General features: G+C 41.1%; 1 protein-coding gene and 1 pseudogene across 1 annotated transcript in view; both read right to left on the bottom strand.

Annotated features, from left to right (window-relative positions):
- The window catches only part of LOC121492911 (synaptojanin 2 binding protein), a 38494-nt gene extending 27702 nt beyond the window's left edge, over nt 1-10792 (bottom strand). Inside the window, exon 1 of the mRNA XM_041758218.1 lies at nt 10620-10792. Coding sequence (XP_041614152.1) covers nt 10620-10683 — 64 coding nt within the window. The 5' untranslated portion in view covers nt 10684-10792. The remainder of the gene's footprint in view (nt 1-10619) is intronic.
- A 3394-nt stretch (nt 10793-14186) lies between these two features.
- LOC121492518 lies at nt 14187-15469 on the bottom strand (annotated as a pseudogene).
- Between the last annotated feature and the right edge of the window lie 2297 nt (nt 15470-17766).

Genomic DNA, 17766 nt, shown 5'->3' with positions numbered 1-17766 from the left:
CCTTATCTCTAAATATAGTCACACTGAGGGTTAAGGCTTCACATATGAATTTGGGGGTGGGGCAGGGAGACACAAACATTCAGTTCATAACAGTAAGATATTGTGGGATGCCTGGGTGGCTCAGTGGTTGGGCAGCTGCCTTGGCTCAAGGCGTGATCCTGGGATTCGGAATCGAGTTCCCATTGGGCTCCTTGTGGGGAGCCGCTTCTCCCTCTGCCTGTGTCTTTGCCTCTCTCTCTCTGTGTGTGTGTCTCTCATGAATAAATAAATAAAGTCTTAGAAAGAAAAACCCAAACAAGATATTGAAAAAAAAATCCCTCAATGTTTGGTAAACAACCCATGAGTAAAAGATTAAACTATAAGGGAAAATAAAAAACACTGTAGTTGAATGACAAAGACAATGAAATCACAGTGTATTAAAAATTGTGGGATGTAGCCAAAGGAACAGTTAGAGGAAAATTTGTAGCTTTGCATACTCACAGAATTTTAAAAAAAAGTCCAATTTCTAACTTAAGAAGCTAGGAAAAGGGCAGCCCAGGTGGCTCAGTGGTTTAACGCCACCTTCGGCCCAGGGTGTGGTTCTGGAGACCCAGGATGGGTCCCATGTTGGGCTCCCTGCATGGAGCCTGCTTGTCCCTCTGCCAGTGTCTGTGTGTGTCTCTCTCTCTGTGTGTCTCTCGTGAATAAATAAATAAAATATTTATTTTTTAAAAAGCTAGAAAAAGAAGACTAAGATCAATCTTCCTTTTTTCCTCTTCTTCTGGAACTCCAGTTATGTACTGCCATTATCCTACAGGTTACAGTGGTTTCCCTTCTAGGTCTTCAGGTTCATTGATCTTAGTCTTCTAAGGACTAAAGGAAGTAAAAAAAGAAAATAATACAGTGAAAAAAATTTAACAGAGCCAAAGGACAGTTCTTTAAAGGATTAATAAGGTTGATGAACTGTTAGCAAGACTAATCCAGCATATGTAATTTATGAATTACCAATTTCAGGAATACAAAATGGATTATTACTATATATCCTAAAGATATTAAAATAAGAGAATATCATGAATAATAATGGTATTTTCAATAAAATGGGAGAATTCTTTTTTTTTTTTAAAGATTTTATTTATTTATTCATGAGAGACGCACAGAGAGAGAGGGGCAGAGACACAGGCAGAGGGAGAAGCAGGCTCCATGCAGAGAGCCCGACGTGGGACTCGATCCAGGGTCTCCAGGATAATGTCCTGGGCCAAAGGCCACGCTAAACCGCTGAGCCACCCAGTCTGCCCAAATGGGAGAATTCTTAAAAAAAAAAAAAAAAAAAGAAAATCACAAATTATCAAAACTGACTCAAGAAGAAACAGAATATTTGAATATCCTCATATCTATTAAAAATATCTCCAACCATGTTAAAGATACTGAATTTACAATAAAAAATATTCCCACAAAGACTACTTCAGGCCTAGAATATTACACTAGTATATAATAGCAAACATTTAAGGAAGAAATAATTCCCTTATGCAAAAAAAAAAAAAAAAAAAAAAAAAATCCACGATAAGTTTCTCAGCCCATTTTATGAGAATAAGATAACCTTGATACTAAGGAGGTGAGGGGGTGGGGAGTGAAATAGGTGATGGGAATTAAGGAGTGCATCTGTCCTGATGAGCACTGGGTGTTATATAGAATTATTGAATCACTATACTGTACACCTGAAATTAATATTCTATAGTATGTTAACTATACTAGAATTAAAATTAAAAAAATGTTTTTTAAAGATATTATTTGAGAGAGAGTACACATGAGAGCATGAGCAGGGGGAAGAGCTGAGGAAGCTCGACTCAGGGCTCGATCCCAGGACCCTGGGATCATGACTTAAGCTGAAGGCAGCTGCCTAACTGAGTCACCCAGGCACCCCTAAAAATTATTTAATTAATAACTACTACTTCCCTGTTTTTTACCCTTACACACACAGCTGTTCCATATCTCCATGACTGTCTTCTTCCATTTACCTGGAAACATACTTCACTGTAATTACATGTTTAATGATCTCTTCACCCTACTACAATAATTAGTTCCAATTATGAATAAACTGCTATAAACATTTGTGCACAGGTAACTGGCTTTTGTTCATTTTTATGTCTCCTGTGCCCATACAGCACCTCCTAATTATGCAGACCTCAGCCTGTGTCAAGTGACTGTTAATGTCATTGGAAATAACACCCAGGCCAGGAACTCCTAACATTTCTAGTTCTGAGGAAATCTAGCAAGGTTTAAAAATGTCTCTGTAAGACTCTAGTAAGCTTTTTCATAACCCTAAAAAAGGCGGCACAAAAGAAAAAGAAAAATATAGAAGGGAAAGGCCAATGATTTTAAAATTCCTATGGCACAGGTCACTCTGCCTTTCCTGGATGACTTACCTCCTATCTTGCTGAAGTCTATTCTCCACATAGCAGAGGTAATGGTAGGCACCATTTAAGCACTTTAAATGAATTGAGTTATCTTTTGGTAAAATGCTTAGAACAGTGCCTGGTACAGAGTCTGTTATATAAAAGTATTTGTAAAACAAAGAAATTCATTTAAGTCTCTTAACAACTCCAAGAGTAGGTTCGAGTAATACTCTCATCTAAGGAAAATGAGGCATATAGAAAGAAGTGTGGTAACTTACCCAAGGTCACACAGCTAGTAACTCTGCATTCTGGCTCTTAATCACTATGCTCTGCTGCTCACTGAAATTATATTAAAATTCAATTCTCTTCTGTATCCACAGTATCTAGCAAAAAAACCCTTGCCCTATAGTCGCTGCTCAATAAATATGTGTGGATTTAAAGAATGAAAGAATGATTCAAATGTGTGACTCAAGAGATGAAAAGACTAAGTATATTTTCATTCAAAACTATTATATGCTCTACAGAAATCCTCTGGTGCAAAGATAAAATATGTCACTTGTTCTTTGCTACCTCTTCCACAAGACATGAACAAGTAAATATCTATTAACAAATAGAAAGAGGGAAAAATCTTTAACACTGAAGGAACAAAAAGATGGTGTAACAACCCAAAAGCATGCTATGCCCATATCACAATGCTCCACCTCCTGGGAGCAACAAAGAATATGGCTTCCCAAAGATGGTTCAGGCAGTACCTGCCAGGATGTATACGTGGACCTCTTTTTATTACTCTGTAAAAGAAGATTCAAAGTAAAGGAAGCATTGCCAAGTGAGTCACTCAAAACAGAGCGCAAAGGACATTGAGGAAGTAGGCCCTATGCTCCTCTCTGGTTTCAATTCTCAGAATACCATGAATTTTTGACTTTTGTCAATTGGATAAATCCTTCTACTGTGGACAAGAGAGGTAATATGGGCAGCCCGGGTGGCTCAGCGGTTTGGTGCCACCTTCAGCCCAGGGCTGGGTCCTGAAGACCCAGGATCGAGTCCCACATCGGGCTACCTGCACGGAGCCTGCTTCTTCCTCTGCCTGTGTCTCTGCTTTTCTGTCTCTCATTAATAGATAAATAAAATCTTAAAAAAAAAAAAAAAAGCAAGATATAATGTAACACCCGTTAGTTAAATAGCCAATCCTGCACTAATCAGTTTAAATTCTGCCAGCACCATAATTTTTTCAAAACAAGTTATGTGACCTTGTGGTTTTTACCTTTATAAGCCTGTACTCCCGGCTCACAATCCAGGGCACATTATCAATTTCGGTTGACCGTATCTCCCAGTGAAACCCCAAATAAGCATTTTGGTTGCTTTATAGCCCCCTCGTTTTGACTGACAGCTCCCCAACTTTTCTCTGAAATATTTATGTAAATATCTTTAATCTCTCATTCCATTATAAACCTTTGTTCAAACACTGAATGTATAGGCCAGGTCTCTACTGGATGTCTCCATTTGCTCCTTTGCTTTCAAAATGTTTCAATCTCTTCATTTTTACATCATATTACAATCTGTACCCTCCCCCACTGCCCTCTTTTAGACTTTCTCTTACTCTACTGCTTCTTGCCCCAAATATGGTAATCTGCACATTGTAGCAGGCATGGACATACCATAGTTTTGTTAAGGGGAGAATGATATTATCTAATTTATTTCTGAAACATTTCCTAAAGACATTTAATATGGTCTCAAGTCTTCTGTCTGATTCTACAAGGGATAGTAGAACATATCTTATGAAGGATCATCACTATTTTGGTTTTTCTACCTTTTTTTTTTTTAAAGATTTTATTTATTTATTCATGAGAGACATACACACAGAGAGAGGCAGAGACACAAGCAGAGGGAGAAGCAGGCTCCCTGCAGGGAGCTGGATGTGGGACTCTATCCTGGGACTCCAGGATCATACCCTGGGCTGAAGTCAAGCGCTAAACTGCTGAGCCACCCAGGTGTCCCAGTTTTTCTACCTCTTGAAGGTACTTGGCATATGCCTTTCATAATTAATAATTACCCTTCTATTCTCCTAACTGTAAAATTCTTAAAAATAGGGATCTTTTAGTCTTTATTTTAGCATATAATTCCTAATCATAGTGTAGGCACGTAGTAAACACTAAATGAATGTTTTTAAAAACAGCTTCCCTTTATTTCTGAGTCCTGAAACCAAGTTTGTTCCTATTCTATCATCTTGGATCTTTTTCCTCAATAAGCAATTTTGTATTTATTCAGTCTTTGGTGACCTTCCTGCCTAGTCACATGGATTTAAAAAAATGTTTCTATAGTTCAGCATCTATCAGCTTGCCTTTCTACTTCTCCAAAGTAATTTCTAGATGTCTTACTTTACAGTTATTCTTGGAAAAAAAATTTTTTTTATTCTTGGAAAAATATTAACAAGAATGATCCTTGAAGCAATCTTTAGAGACTAGTATAAAACACTCCTCACAATCTCAATCTATCTACATTCTCCTACCAATCTATCCCAGATTTTATAGCTATCCTGTCTCCTTGCTCCTTGAATTTTAGCTTCCTATGCATTATAATACCTTATGTTCAAATTCATTCTTTCTTTCTTAAAGTTAGTGGAGAGCCCTGTTTGACTTTTTGAAAGCTGAAATAGACCATGTTACTAATTCTCTTTACTTACAACATTCTATTATATTTTTCTGACATTTTATCAGTTTTCTTAGTCATTTCATGAACACTGACCCACCACTTTGTGTCATACCAAGCAAGGCATTAGGAAAACAGAAGATGAAGTATGTATCTTTTGAATTAGAAGAGCTCAGAGTGAAGTAGAAGGGGAGAAAACACAAGTAAGGAAGCAAATATAGAAATAAACACTAAGGGATATGCACAGAGTCCAGCTGGAACATAAAGAGAATAAAAACTTTGTATGATGATTCAGAACCTGGGTTTTTAAGTCATACAGACTTGAATCTGATCCTTAGCTCTACCTGTCAAAGAACCGTGTGACCTAAGAGTCAAGGTTTTCCCATTTTTAAAATGGGATAATAACCATTTCATCTGTTCCTTGTTGAGAGTACATGAAACAAAGTGCTTAGTATGACAATACACGATAAGCACTCAATAAATGGTGTATGATATTCATTAACAAGGGGGCAGCTAGCCTATAAGGCTTCCTGGAGGAGGTAACTCTTGAATTCAGTCATAATCAACGAACAGGAAGGGGAAGGAATCAAAACGGAACCTTAGAGAAAAGTTAAGTTTCCACTCTAGCATTAAAACTTTTCATAATCCAGTCTCTAAGTACCTCAGCAACCTCATCTCCCTTAACTCTCCTAAAAGAAGGCTCCTTTCCATCTAGGCTGGTATACTCACTGACCTCAGAATATGCTTTACTAATTTTCCCTTTACTATTACTGCCTAGGCCATACCCTTCTCTATGCCTGGCACTGGTCTACAGACTATCTATAAGACCAACATAAATTCTACCTTTTTTTTTTTTTTAAGATTTATTTACTTATTCATGAGAGACACACAGAGAGAGGCAGAGACATAGGCAGAAGGAGAAGCAGGCTCCTCAAAGGGAGCCCGATAGAGACTCGAACCCAGGACCTCGGGATCATGACCTCAACCACCCAAAAGCCCCAAATTCTACCTTCTTATAATTGAGGAGTCTGGCCCTTATCAATGGCTCCATTCTTTGAACTTTTCCAGCACAAGGTCAGATTAACACACACCCCACCACATTTCTTCTGCCCTCTGACAACATACACACTCATCATAGTCCTTAACCATCCTTTGCACTGAGATTTCACTTTTCACATGTGAATGTAATGTCTCCACTGGAATGTAAATTCCATGAGGGTAAGACTTTATGCAAGCAAGAGAAAACAGGACAAAGATAGCGCACCTTAGTGTCAGATCTATTTGGTACATGAGGGAACAGTTCAGAAAACTCTTAGCAACAGTGTCAAGGTCAAATGCAAAGCACATGACCAATCTGTAGAGACTTAAATGCTTGGACTTAATATGGTTTCTTGTTTTTAGGTTCTTACCTTGATATGCCCTCAGCTCTATCAACAGCTAACTATAAAAACTTTCCACTGTGGACTATGCTAGTCATTTAAGATGCCTCAAATCCTTAAGGCATGATATACGCAAATAAAGGTCAGGAGAAAGGCTGGCAACAACTCCTTAGAAATGGCTACTTTAATGGAAGGTACTATATGGAATAGTAGAATCAACAGATCTATGTTAAACTTACTGGCTTTAAAACTTGGATAGGGACCCCTGGGTGGCGCAGCGGTTTGGCGCCTGCCTTTGGCCAGGGCGCGATCCTGGAGACCCGGGATCGAATCCCACATCAGGCTCCCGGTGCATGGAGCCTGCTTCTTCCTCCGCCTGTGTCTCTGCCTCTCTCTTTCTCTCTGTGACTATCATAAATAAAATAAAATTAAAAAAAAAAAAAACTTGGATAAATCCCTAACGTCTCTGAGAGATCATTTTCTCATCTAATAATGTGGATGAATCACTTAAGCACTCAAGGTTGCTGTGAAAATGAAATGAGTTAATATATAAAGTAACTAGCACAGTACCAGAAATATAATACCCTTCTAATTATTCATTATTAAAACATCAAACTAATCCACAATTCTCTGCAAAAATAAAAAAAAAAAAATAGGGATTCTCTTCCCTCTTTAAAGATATCAGGAGCAACCTGCCGAAACCCATTGAGGCCTCAGTCTTGAACAAGGAATCTTAATTCTAATATCCAGTGGATCAGAGGGTTGTCTTTATGGTCAATCACTACCTGTTATGGGGGAAGGGAGGATAGTAGGAGGGGAGAGGGGAAGGGCTGGAGGGGGGGCTCCTAGGTTAGATTCTTGTGATACTTGTTAGAGTAACCGGGTCTTTTCAAAATTAAGAACACTTAATTTGATAAAGGACAATGTGGGAGGCTGAGAGACTGCAACCAAGCTGAACACCCATAGAAAGTAAAAAGAGCAATGGTGTTCCATAAAGGATAAAAGGTGAATTCTTCAAACCTTTGAAACCATTTAAAATTGTGACCACCACCTCTTCAGATCACCCACTGTTAGTCCAAAATGGCAGGAGTTATAACATAACATGCGAGATGGACCAAAAAAATAATAAATTCTTAGAAGTGGAAGACACTTCCAAAGTCATCCAGCCTAAGTGTTGCCTTAAACAGTTGAGGAGGTAGGAATGGGAGAGATGCCAAGCTACATGCCAAGTCTCTTTCTGCCTCACCAGATACTCACTTCCCCTAAGATTTCGTTTTCTCCCTTGAAGTAAGCATGATCACACAGAACAAGCTAACTTACCTTGCAAAATGGGCCCAAACATTGAAAATACCTCAAGACTCTTGCCCTTGATAGAACACTGGCACAAAAGTGCAGAATATGCATTTTTTGCTGTTACCTGATTAAACTATCAGGTCTCTGCATAGGAAGTTGTACATACAGAGTGACAATGTTGCCTACAAACAGAAATACATATTTATAACTAGTGGCTTTTCATAGTTCTTCTACAGGACAAAAGATCTCTATGAGCCTACCAAAGTTACTAGAAGTTTCTGGTGGTGATAAATGACTTCTTTCCTCTGTGTGTTCATGATGACACAGTAAAGAAAAGCTGAATTAGAATGTGAGACTTCTTACAACATACCAAATAACTAGCTCTGAGAGGTGACAGAAACTTGAAACATTCTCTTGATAACTGAAGCAACCAAACATCAAATGACTGTTTTAACCCAGTTCAATCCTAAATTTGTGACTCTATTCTCCTAAACTCTTAAATTTATCAACTTATATGAGTAAGACATGAAAATACTTAGGAAAATTAAAGGAGTCACCTGGTAAATAAATATTCATTGTGAATAAACATACATATACTATAGAAACTAAACTACTTTTGAGGGAAATATATTAACTAGACGTAATTACTCTTTTTAATTAGTCCCTTGAAGTTTGTCCTAACTCAAATGATTCAGAAAAATGTCAACACTAAGAACTTTAGGTTTCAAATATCAGCAGGATCAGAAATTTTGGAGAATAGTGAGCTGAACATTAGTCAACCCTACTATGCAAACTCCAGAAAAGGTGAAGTGATATTACACTGAACTTTAAAAATATATTCAGTGACTTGAACACCCAAGATAATATCAGAGTTCTGCTCTGCTGTGGATGCCACAGCAAAAGAACTATGTCAAAGTACATTAAATTCTTAGGAGACACGAATCAAATCCCAAATCACATCAAGGCAGCTAATATAATAATTAGGGATACTGAGGCTATAGAGGAAAAAGATAAAACAGGAGCAGAACAACTAGATGTCTTTAAATACTTGCAGGATAATCAGAAAAGGAACTAGCATTGTTTTAACTGGCCCTAGGAACAAGAATCAGTGGATGAACAGTACAAGAATGCAGATTTGGCTTAACAATACTTTTCCATATTAGCCTCAGAAGTCAATAAATATGAAGAGTGAGAGGAGAGGGGCACCTGGGTGGCTCAGTCGGTTGAGCGTCTGCCTTTAGCTCAGGGCATGATCCCAGGGTCCTGGGATTGACCCGTCTGTCGAGCTCCCTGCTCATCAAAGTCTTTTTCTCCTTTTGGTTCTGCCTGCTTGTGCTCTTTCTTTCAAATAAATAAATAAAATCTTTAAAAAAAAAAAAAAGAGGAGAAATTCACATAAAGTAGGAAAAAGGAATCAAAAAAACTGGGCATACTGAATGAGCATTCAACAAACATTTAGGTGCTCCTCTGAAGCAGGACATTAAGTCATGCAGATTAGAATGAATTACATCCATAAGTGAAGCTGACTTCCAATCTTCTATGACAAGAAAAAAGGCAAAGTATGGATGATTCTGAAAGGTATATTTTATGAAGAACAGTCTCTAAGTGGTATTCAAGATATTGCACAATTATACATGAGACAAGATGATGGACCGTTCTAGTAAACGGTAATGGAGCCAAAAGGAGCAGAGATTTATGGAAACAATTCAGAACTAGAGCTCATGGTACTTGATGACTCTTGGAATAACAGTATTTAGCAGGATTTTTGCGCTAATCTAGCAGCTATTCATCTATTAATAACAACAACAATGGAAGCAAACACACAGTGCCATCTAGGGTGTCAGGCAATGTTCTGAATGTTTTACATAGATTAACTCATTTCATTCTCATAACCCTATGAAATATATTCTATTATCACGCACATTTTAACGGATGAGAAACTAAGGCTTAGGTTCTATCAGAAGAGTTAGGCAGACAACCGATGTCAAAGTTCTATTAAGAGGTTAGATACCGGATGGATCTACATAATCCCGGAGCCAAAGCTCTTAATCAGTAGACAGCTGTAAGGGGAGGCAACAAAACCCAAGGCAGGCTGCATATAATGCGTTAAGAGCCCAGTGGAGTGAGAGCGTTGGCGGAAACACAGGGGTTTGAGGAGAAAGATGACTGAAACCTAAGTAAGGATTTAGCGGTATCAGAATCACAGGACGTGCTTGTTTTGAAAAAAAAAAAAGAAGAAAAAAAGAAAAGAGAAGAAACAACTCAAAAAAAACCTCCATTGAATCCAATTTCCTAAGAGATGGGACCTAGGAAATTTTTTTTTTTTAAAGCAAAAGCATAACCGAGAAACCTTGGGTAATTTTGAAGCCCAAGTAAGCTTTAAAAAGTGCTGTGGCAGATCTCTAAGGTTTCTTAGCGTTTTAGCATTCCAGTCGACACTCTAAATGAATTTCCCAAAAAATGAAAAGAAGGAGGGGAGAGATTCCACAGTTAAAACAAAAAACAAAACAAAACAAAAAAACGGCCATGCGTTTACAGTCAACACCGTGTACGCTCCCATTTTTTTTTTACTAAACAGGTCCTCACGGGAACAGGGATAAAAAACAAGCAACGGAAGGAGGGGTGTGGTGTTAAAAAGCAGGCTTGGGGCAGAACTTTCTGGTACAATTTGCCCGCCAAGGAAAACCTCCCTGACTATAAATACATGTGACAATCCGACTGAAAAATGAGGTGGATTCCTCAGATCCGGGTCCGGCTAACGAAGGATGCCAATATGGTCTTGTACGTGCTCAAAGCGTCGCAGGGAACCTCCAGGCTGGGGCCTGTCCGCTCCAAGGCCAAACCAACGGGGGCTCAGCAGAGGAGGTTGTCTGCTCTGCAATTACAACCTCAAGCACCCTGCTCCCGGAGACCACCTGTGCGCACGTACCCGAGGGTCCCCTCGTAAGATTGATTTCCTCCTCAGTGACCAAGTAATCCACTCTTCCGTTCATGTCTCACCGCTCCGCCGGCTCCGCGCCCGGGTCGGCTGGGACTCGCGCAGGTGAAGGTGAACCAATCTCTGCGCGCCACCCGAGGCACAACGCTTTCGGTTTCAGCAGCCCGCGGACCGGAAGAGGAAGGCGGGCGCGCTGGGAGCGCGGGGCATGCTGGGAGTCGTGGTTCGGGCGGCCAGCCCGCCATCTTTACCTCGCCCGGGTCCGCGCCGCCAGCTCTGAGGTGAGCGAAGAGCCGCTTGCCGTCCTCCTGTACCGTCGGGAGTGGGCGTCGTCGAGGTCACTCAGTTGATATTGGCGAGGAGAAATTAAACATAAAATCTCCTGACATCTTAGAAAATCGCTACAAACCTGGGTGTGGGGGGTGGGAAATAAGTTCTGTTACTCAGTCATCCTGAGACCCCAGTGGGAGGGGCGTGCCAGGCGTTGCCGCTAATGCGACTGCCGAGAACGAAGTAGCCGGGCAGGCACCGTCCGTGCGATGCGCGTTCTCGTGTAAGAGTTTGCTGTATTCGTTCTTCGGTAAGTCACCCCTGTAGTGGCCACCCGCTTTGTTAGTGAATTGCCGTGATCCAAAAGAAAAATAAAACTATGACAAGCAGGTACTTAAAAGCTTGGAGCAAGACGCTGAGGCGGTTAACTCCTACGGGTGAGGGGAGACGGGCACTATCTTCCTTGATATTTACATTTCAGAGACTTATACCTCACAAGAGGCTTTTGGGCTTTTAGAAAATTGTATGTATATATAAAAGAGACAAAGGAGGGGTACCTAGGTGGCTCAGTCCTTTAATCCTCCAACTCTTGATATCTGGCCGGGCCTTGAGCTCAGGTGGGTGGGGTCTGCGGAGGCCGAGAATATTAAGGCCGTTCCACTCTAAGTTCAGTGTTAGCACAAGTACAGCCATCCCAGGCCCCTGTGAATAAGAGCTGAACTTTACCTTACTTCAGTTACAGGAAAAAAACAAAAAACAAAAAAAACAGCTTACAGCTTAACGTCCTAGAAAGCCCCATATTAGAATAAGAACAGAGCTCAATGCCCTTGAAAGCCCCATATCAGAATGTAAACAGAACTTGAGAAATGGTGCAGCCACTCTGGAAAACTGTGTGGAGGTTCCTCAAAGAGTTAAAAATAGACCTGCCCTACGACCCAGCAATTGCACTGTTGGGGATTTACCCCAAAGATTCAGATGCAATGAAACGCCGGGACACCTGCACCCCGATGTTTCTAGCAGCAATGTCCACAATAGCCAAACTGTGGAAGGAGCCTCGGTATCCATCGAAAGATGAATGGATAAAGAAGATGTGGTCTATGTATACAATGGAATATTACTCAGCCATTAGAAACGACAAATACCCACCGTTTGCTTCAACGTGGATGGAACTGGAAGGTATTATGCTGAGTGAAATGAGTCAATGGGAGAAGGACAAACTTTATATGGTCTCATTCATTTGGGGAATATAAATAATAGTGAAAGGGAATAGAAGGGAAGGGAGAAGAAATGGGTAGGAAATATCAGAAAGGGAGACAGAACATGAAGACTCCTAACTCTGGGAAACGAACTAGGGGTGGCGGAAGGGGAGGAGGGCGGGGGGGTGGGGGTGAATGGGTGATGGGCACTGAGGGGGACACTTGACGGGATGAGCACTGGGTGTTATTCTGTATGGTGGTAAATTGAACACCAATAAAAAATAAATTTATTATTTAAAAAAAAAAAGAACTTGAGAAATCCTCCACCCCTTCTGGAGGTCCCCTAGACCAGCCCATAAAACTAAGCTGAAACCCACCTCAGGGTCCAAGTCCCTGCTCCGCTATGTCGGGTACATTTGGACCCAAGCTCGAGCTTGTAAATAAACCCTCGTGTGTTTGCATCGGTGTCGGCTCCTTGGTGGTTTCTCAGATTCGCAATCTTGGGCACAACAGGGTCCAGCCCACCTCAGGCTCCAGGCTGAGCAGGGAGTCTGCTTGTCCCTCTCCCTCTGCTTTTTCTCCTCCTTGTGCTCTTGCTCTCTCCCTCAAATAGGTAAATAAAATCTTAAAAAAAAAAGAGACAAAGGAAGGATTTATTAATTACAAATTTGCTCAAGAAAAGTCCTCTGAGAAAAGGAAAGAGGGGTAGAGGTTTCTTCTTTTTGGTAACGGAAAATTCAGTTTTTATTTGTTGGTTTAATTCTTACAGTAAGACTAGTGGATGCACTGTGACTTCAGCAGCCTTCCTGACTTTTGAAGTAGGATTCCAAAACAGAGTTCTAAGGAACGATTTCAAATAAAAAATTCAAGAGCCTTAAAGGGCAAGAAGGACACTTAAATATGGGAGACAACCCCAAATTAGATCACAGGGAGTGGTGGGGTACCTTGGAGGGCTGAAAAGTGCAGTTCCAATTAAGGCATTCAAATTCTGATTAAATAATCAAACCAGAACCTACTGGGTTTACAAAGAAAACAAGAGGCAGGGCAGCCCGGGTGGCTCAGCAGTTTAGCACCTGCCTTCCGCCCAGGGTGTGATCCTGGAGTCCTGGGATTGAATCCCATGTCTGGCTCCCTGCATGGAGCCTGCTTCTCCCTCTGCCTGTGTCTCTGCCTCTCTCTCTCTCTCTCTCTCTCTCTCTCTCTCTCTCAAGAATAAGTAAATAAAATCTTAAAAAAAGAAAAACAAGAGGATTCAGCAGGAATGCCTCTTGCTAATCCTGCAAGAAGTTAATGTAGAATAATGGAAAGAATGCAAGAGATGATGTCAGAAGATCTGGTCTCGAGTTTCAGTTCCATCTTCTTGGAGTTGTCTGACTTTGAGCGAATAATCTTAACATACATTTCTTAACTGATTCCCCATCTGAAAAAGGGCATGATAATAGGTCTTTAAAAATGTCGAAAGGATTAAATGAGATGACATTTTAAAAATTACTTATCATTTTCAGGGGTGCCTGGGCTGCTCAGGCCTTTGACCATCTGACTCTTGGTTTCGGCTCAGGTCATGATCTCATGGGTCCTGGGACTGAGCCCTCTGTCGGGCTTTGCACTTAGCAGGGCGTCTGAGATTCTCTCTCCCTCTGCTTACCACCCCCCCCCCATCATGTGCTCACACACATGCTCTCTCTCAAATAAGTAAACCTTACAAGAAAGTAACTTCTCACCTTCAAACTTAGATTCATGCCACCCTCACTTATAAGCCGCCTCAACATGTTGACTGAGTGGATAAAATGATCATACTAAAAAGCAGAATACGGTAAGCGAAAAAAAGTACAAATAAATATGAGATTGGACTATCGAGAGAGAAAAGGGGAAACATGCGAAAAGCAAATCATCAATGAAGAAATATGCAACAAATCCATAAACAGAAAGGAGAAATAGACTCCTAGATGAAAAAAACTTGGTTAACAAAGTGGGGAGGTATTAGGAGGTGGGCAAAATAGGTAAAGTGGATAAAAGAGGTACAAAATTCCAGTTATAAAATAAGTCATGGGGATGTAATGTACAGCATAGGAAATATAGCCAATATTGTAGTAACAAATCCTAGTGAGGTGCATGTGAGCACCAAGTCAGGGAGAGGAAGACAGGAGTGAGGCCAAGAGAAGGTGGGAAAGGGACCCATAGGCCCCCTAGGGATCACCCTCACGGTTGTACCTCTACTTTTCCAGTGACAGTGAAGACCTTCTAGGCCCTGACCTTTTGATCCCACCCATCCCTGGCCAGGGCTTTGAATACCAGTCCCAAATGCTTCTACCCTCGCTTGTTCCATCCTTACTTGCTCAGGCTTTCAGCCTTGTCCTCTTCCACACTCTTATCTGTGATTAAGTAGCAGGTTAGGGTACTGTGTAAGCCAGAGAGGCTGAGGGTTGGGGGAGGCAGGATGGAGGTAGGATAAAGCGAGAAGAGGACCTGTTCAAGGATCTTTCTCTTCAAGGAGCCCCAAACTGTACAACCAGCTCCTTTTTTGCATCCACTTGGATCTGAGAAAGTGCATTGTAGGCATAAACAGCTGTCTCGGAGACCTGCTGCAAGTTATCTTGCATCTTGCACCATTTGGTGGGGCTGGCTGGTGAGAGATTGTGGCAGCAGCAGCTTCTTCCGGTGGCGCAGACTGCTGCTCAGCATAGCCAAGTGGGTGCTGTGCTGCCTTCCTTGCTTAGTCCATGTACTCATGCTGCTCCATGCTCTGGGAGTCCACAGCAGATGTGTCAACAATGTTGGGGGCTATCTTAGCAAGGAGGAGGAGAGCAGGCCCTGCTCATCTGTGTGAGTGGAAAGTAGGCTGTGGTAGTCAACTCCTTTGAGGGCTTTGGCAGAGGAGCTTCTAGGGTCCAGCAGTAGCTTCTGCTCGTCTTGGTCCTAGGCCTGGTCCAAGTCCTCATTCTTGCTGCTTGTAGCAGCACTCCATGGCTGGGTTCGGGTTAGGCACCCAGGCCAGGCCAGGAGGGCCAGTGGGCGTCCTTTAGGAGCCCTTCGGTCTCATGACCTGTGGCTGCATCCAACAAGCAGCCACCGCCTCCCCACCTAGCCCTTCTCAGAGCCTCACAGCTGCCCTTGTTACTGTGTTTTAATGTCTATTTTGTCTGGTATAAGTACTGCTACCTTGCTTTTGTTTTTTCCACTTCCATTTGCATGCAATATCTTTTTCTATCACTTTAAATCTGTGTGTTTTTAAGTCTGAAGTGAGTCTCTTGTAGGCAGCATATAGGTAGGTCTTTTTTATTTTTTAAGGCATTCAGTCACTTTATGTCTTTTGATTGCAACATTAGACCATTTACATTTAAAGTAATTAATTGGCAAGCATGTACTTACTGCCATTTTGTTAATTGTTTTTTGTAGTTCTCTGCTCCTTTTTTCTTCTCTTCTTCTCTTCCCTTGTGATAGACGACTTTAGTGTTACGCATGAATTCCTTTTTATTTTTTATATATCTATCATAGGTTCTCAGTTTATTACCATGAGGTTAATGTATAAAATCCTAAGTATGTAACAGTTTGTATTAAGCTGATGGTTATTTAAGTTTAAACACATTCTAAAAGCACTACATTTATACTTTGCTCCTCCATGTTTTATATATATCATATTTTATATTTCTTTATGAATTCCTTTACTAATTTTTTTATGTAATAGATTTTACTTTTGTCTTTCAGCTTTCATAGTAGCTTTATAAGTGATCAATCTTTTATATAAAATCTTTTATATAAAAAGTGATCACTTTTTATAAGTGATCAAACCTTTATTATACGTTTGCTTTTACTAGTTATATGTTTTTATTTCATAATTTTCTTATGAAAATTTCTTTCTTTCTTTTAAGACCAGTTTAATGCTGGTGGACTCCTTTAACTTTTGTTTGTCTAGAAAATTGTTATGTCTTCTTCAATTAATGATTAATTTTTCATTTCAGTTGTATTCCTCAGCTCTGTTTCTTTTATATTTTCTCTCTCTTTATTGAAGTTCTCACTGGATTCATTGTCTTCTCTCATGTGGTGGGCATCTTTATGAATATTACTTTGAATTCTTTATCAGGTAGATTACTTATCTCTATTACATTTAGTTCTTTTTCTGAAGTTTTGTCCTTTCATTTTGAGTATATTCTTCTATCTCTTCATTTTGTCTGACTTTGTGTTTGTTTTTGTGGGTTAGGTGAAATATACCTCTGCCAGTCTTGAAGGAGTAGGTTTGTGTGGGAATGTACACTGTGTAGACTACATGTGCCTTTTGGCTTTGACTGGCTGGTTGAAACTGTGGTGAGCTCAGGCTAGGTGGTTCTAGAGACTCCACAGAGTCCACCCTGGTGAGACAGCTGGAGCTAAAGTGGGCATGAGCCAGCAGATCCCAAGGTGCTTTGCATGATGGCTGCCCTTGCAGGACAGCTGGAATTGGAACAAGTATGGCACTCCATGCAGGGGGCACTCTGGGGAATGGCTGAAGCTGAAGCATGCTTGGGGTTTGGGGTGTTCTGAGGTGCTTTGTGCTTGGGCAGCCTTAATCAGTTGGAGCTGTAGTGGACAGAAACCAGGGGTGTCCTAGTATGCTATGCCAGGGCAGCTTTGGTGGAAAGGCTGGAGCCAGGGTAGGCATAATTGGGGAGCCACTTTTGTGAAACAGCTATCACTAAGCTGGGAGCCTGGCTGGAGCATCCATCTGCACTATCAGAATGGAGGGGCAACATAGATAATGGTGCTCGCCAGCAGCTCCAGCCTCAGAGTTCTAAAAGTTTCCCAACTGTTTGGTGTACATTGGAGGGCTCATCAATTAGACTAATAGTCTAATTGCCCTTTAAACCACTATGGTATTTTTTGCTGTGTCCCAGATTAGGTAAATCTCTGCACAGACCATTCAATGACATCCCACCACCCACACCCCAGCCCCCCTGTTCTGCCTCACAGTTCATAGCACCAGGTTGGGGTTTTGGTCATTACTGTGTCTGTCTCTTCTCTGTGTGGCTCCCTACCCTTTGTTGTGCAGAGCTGTTTCATCAGCCTTCAGTTGTTTTTCAGGAGGAATGACTCTGTATGTAGGTGTAGATTCTGTGTGTCTGTGGGAAGAGGTGAGTTCAGAGTCTTCCTACACCACCATCGTGAATCCTTCCTACGTTAAATTTTAGATGTACAAATTGTGTATTTCTTATTCATATCCCCTGTACAGTGACAGCGATTGTAATATCCTTAGTAATTACTCACTAAATACTTGTTGAATGAATAAATAAGTTAATTGTCCTGGAATTGGGCCAGAGAACATTTGAGTAACAAGATCAGTTTCTCACAGACCACTATGAACTGTTTTTTTTTTTTTAATTTCTTTTATTCATGAGAGGTACAGGGGTGGGGGCAGAGACACAGGCAGAGGGAGAAGCAGGCTCCATGCAGGGAGCCTGACATGGGACTCCATCCCGGGACTCCAGGACCACACCCTGGGCCGAAGGCAGGCGCTAAACCGCTGAGCCACCCAGGGATCCCTACCACTATGAACTGTTACCCTTGACTAGACTATAAGATCCCTTCTCAGAATACCTTATTCCTTCTAAACCAGCTCTCCCCTCATGCCTACTTCCCTGATAGTGCAGATTTTATCTGCTGTATAACAATTCTAGTGACAGTCTTAAAGTGCACTTTAT

This window comes from Vulpes lagopus, chromosome 6 (assembly GCF_018345385.1).
Source record: "Vulpes lagopus strain Blue_001 chromosome 6, ASM1834538v1, whole genome shotgun sequence".
NCBI lineage: Eukaryota > Metazoa > Chordata > Mammalia > Carnivora > Canidae > Vulpes > Vulpes lagopus.
The sequence above is the reverse complement of the archived record's forward strand: the minus strand, read 5'-3'. Positions and strand labels throughout refer to the sequence as shown.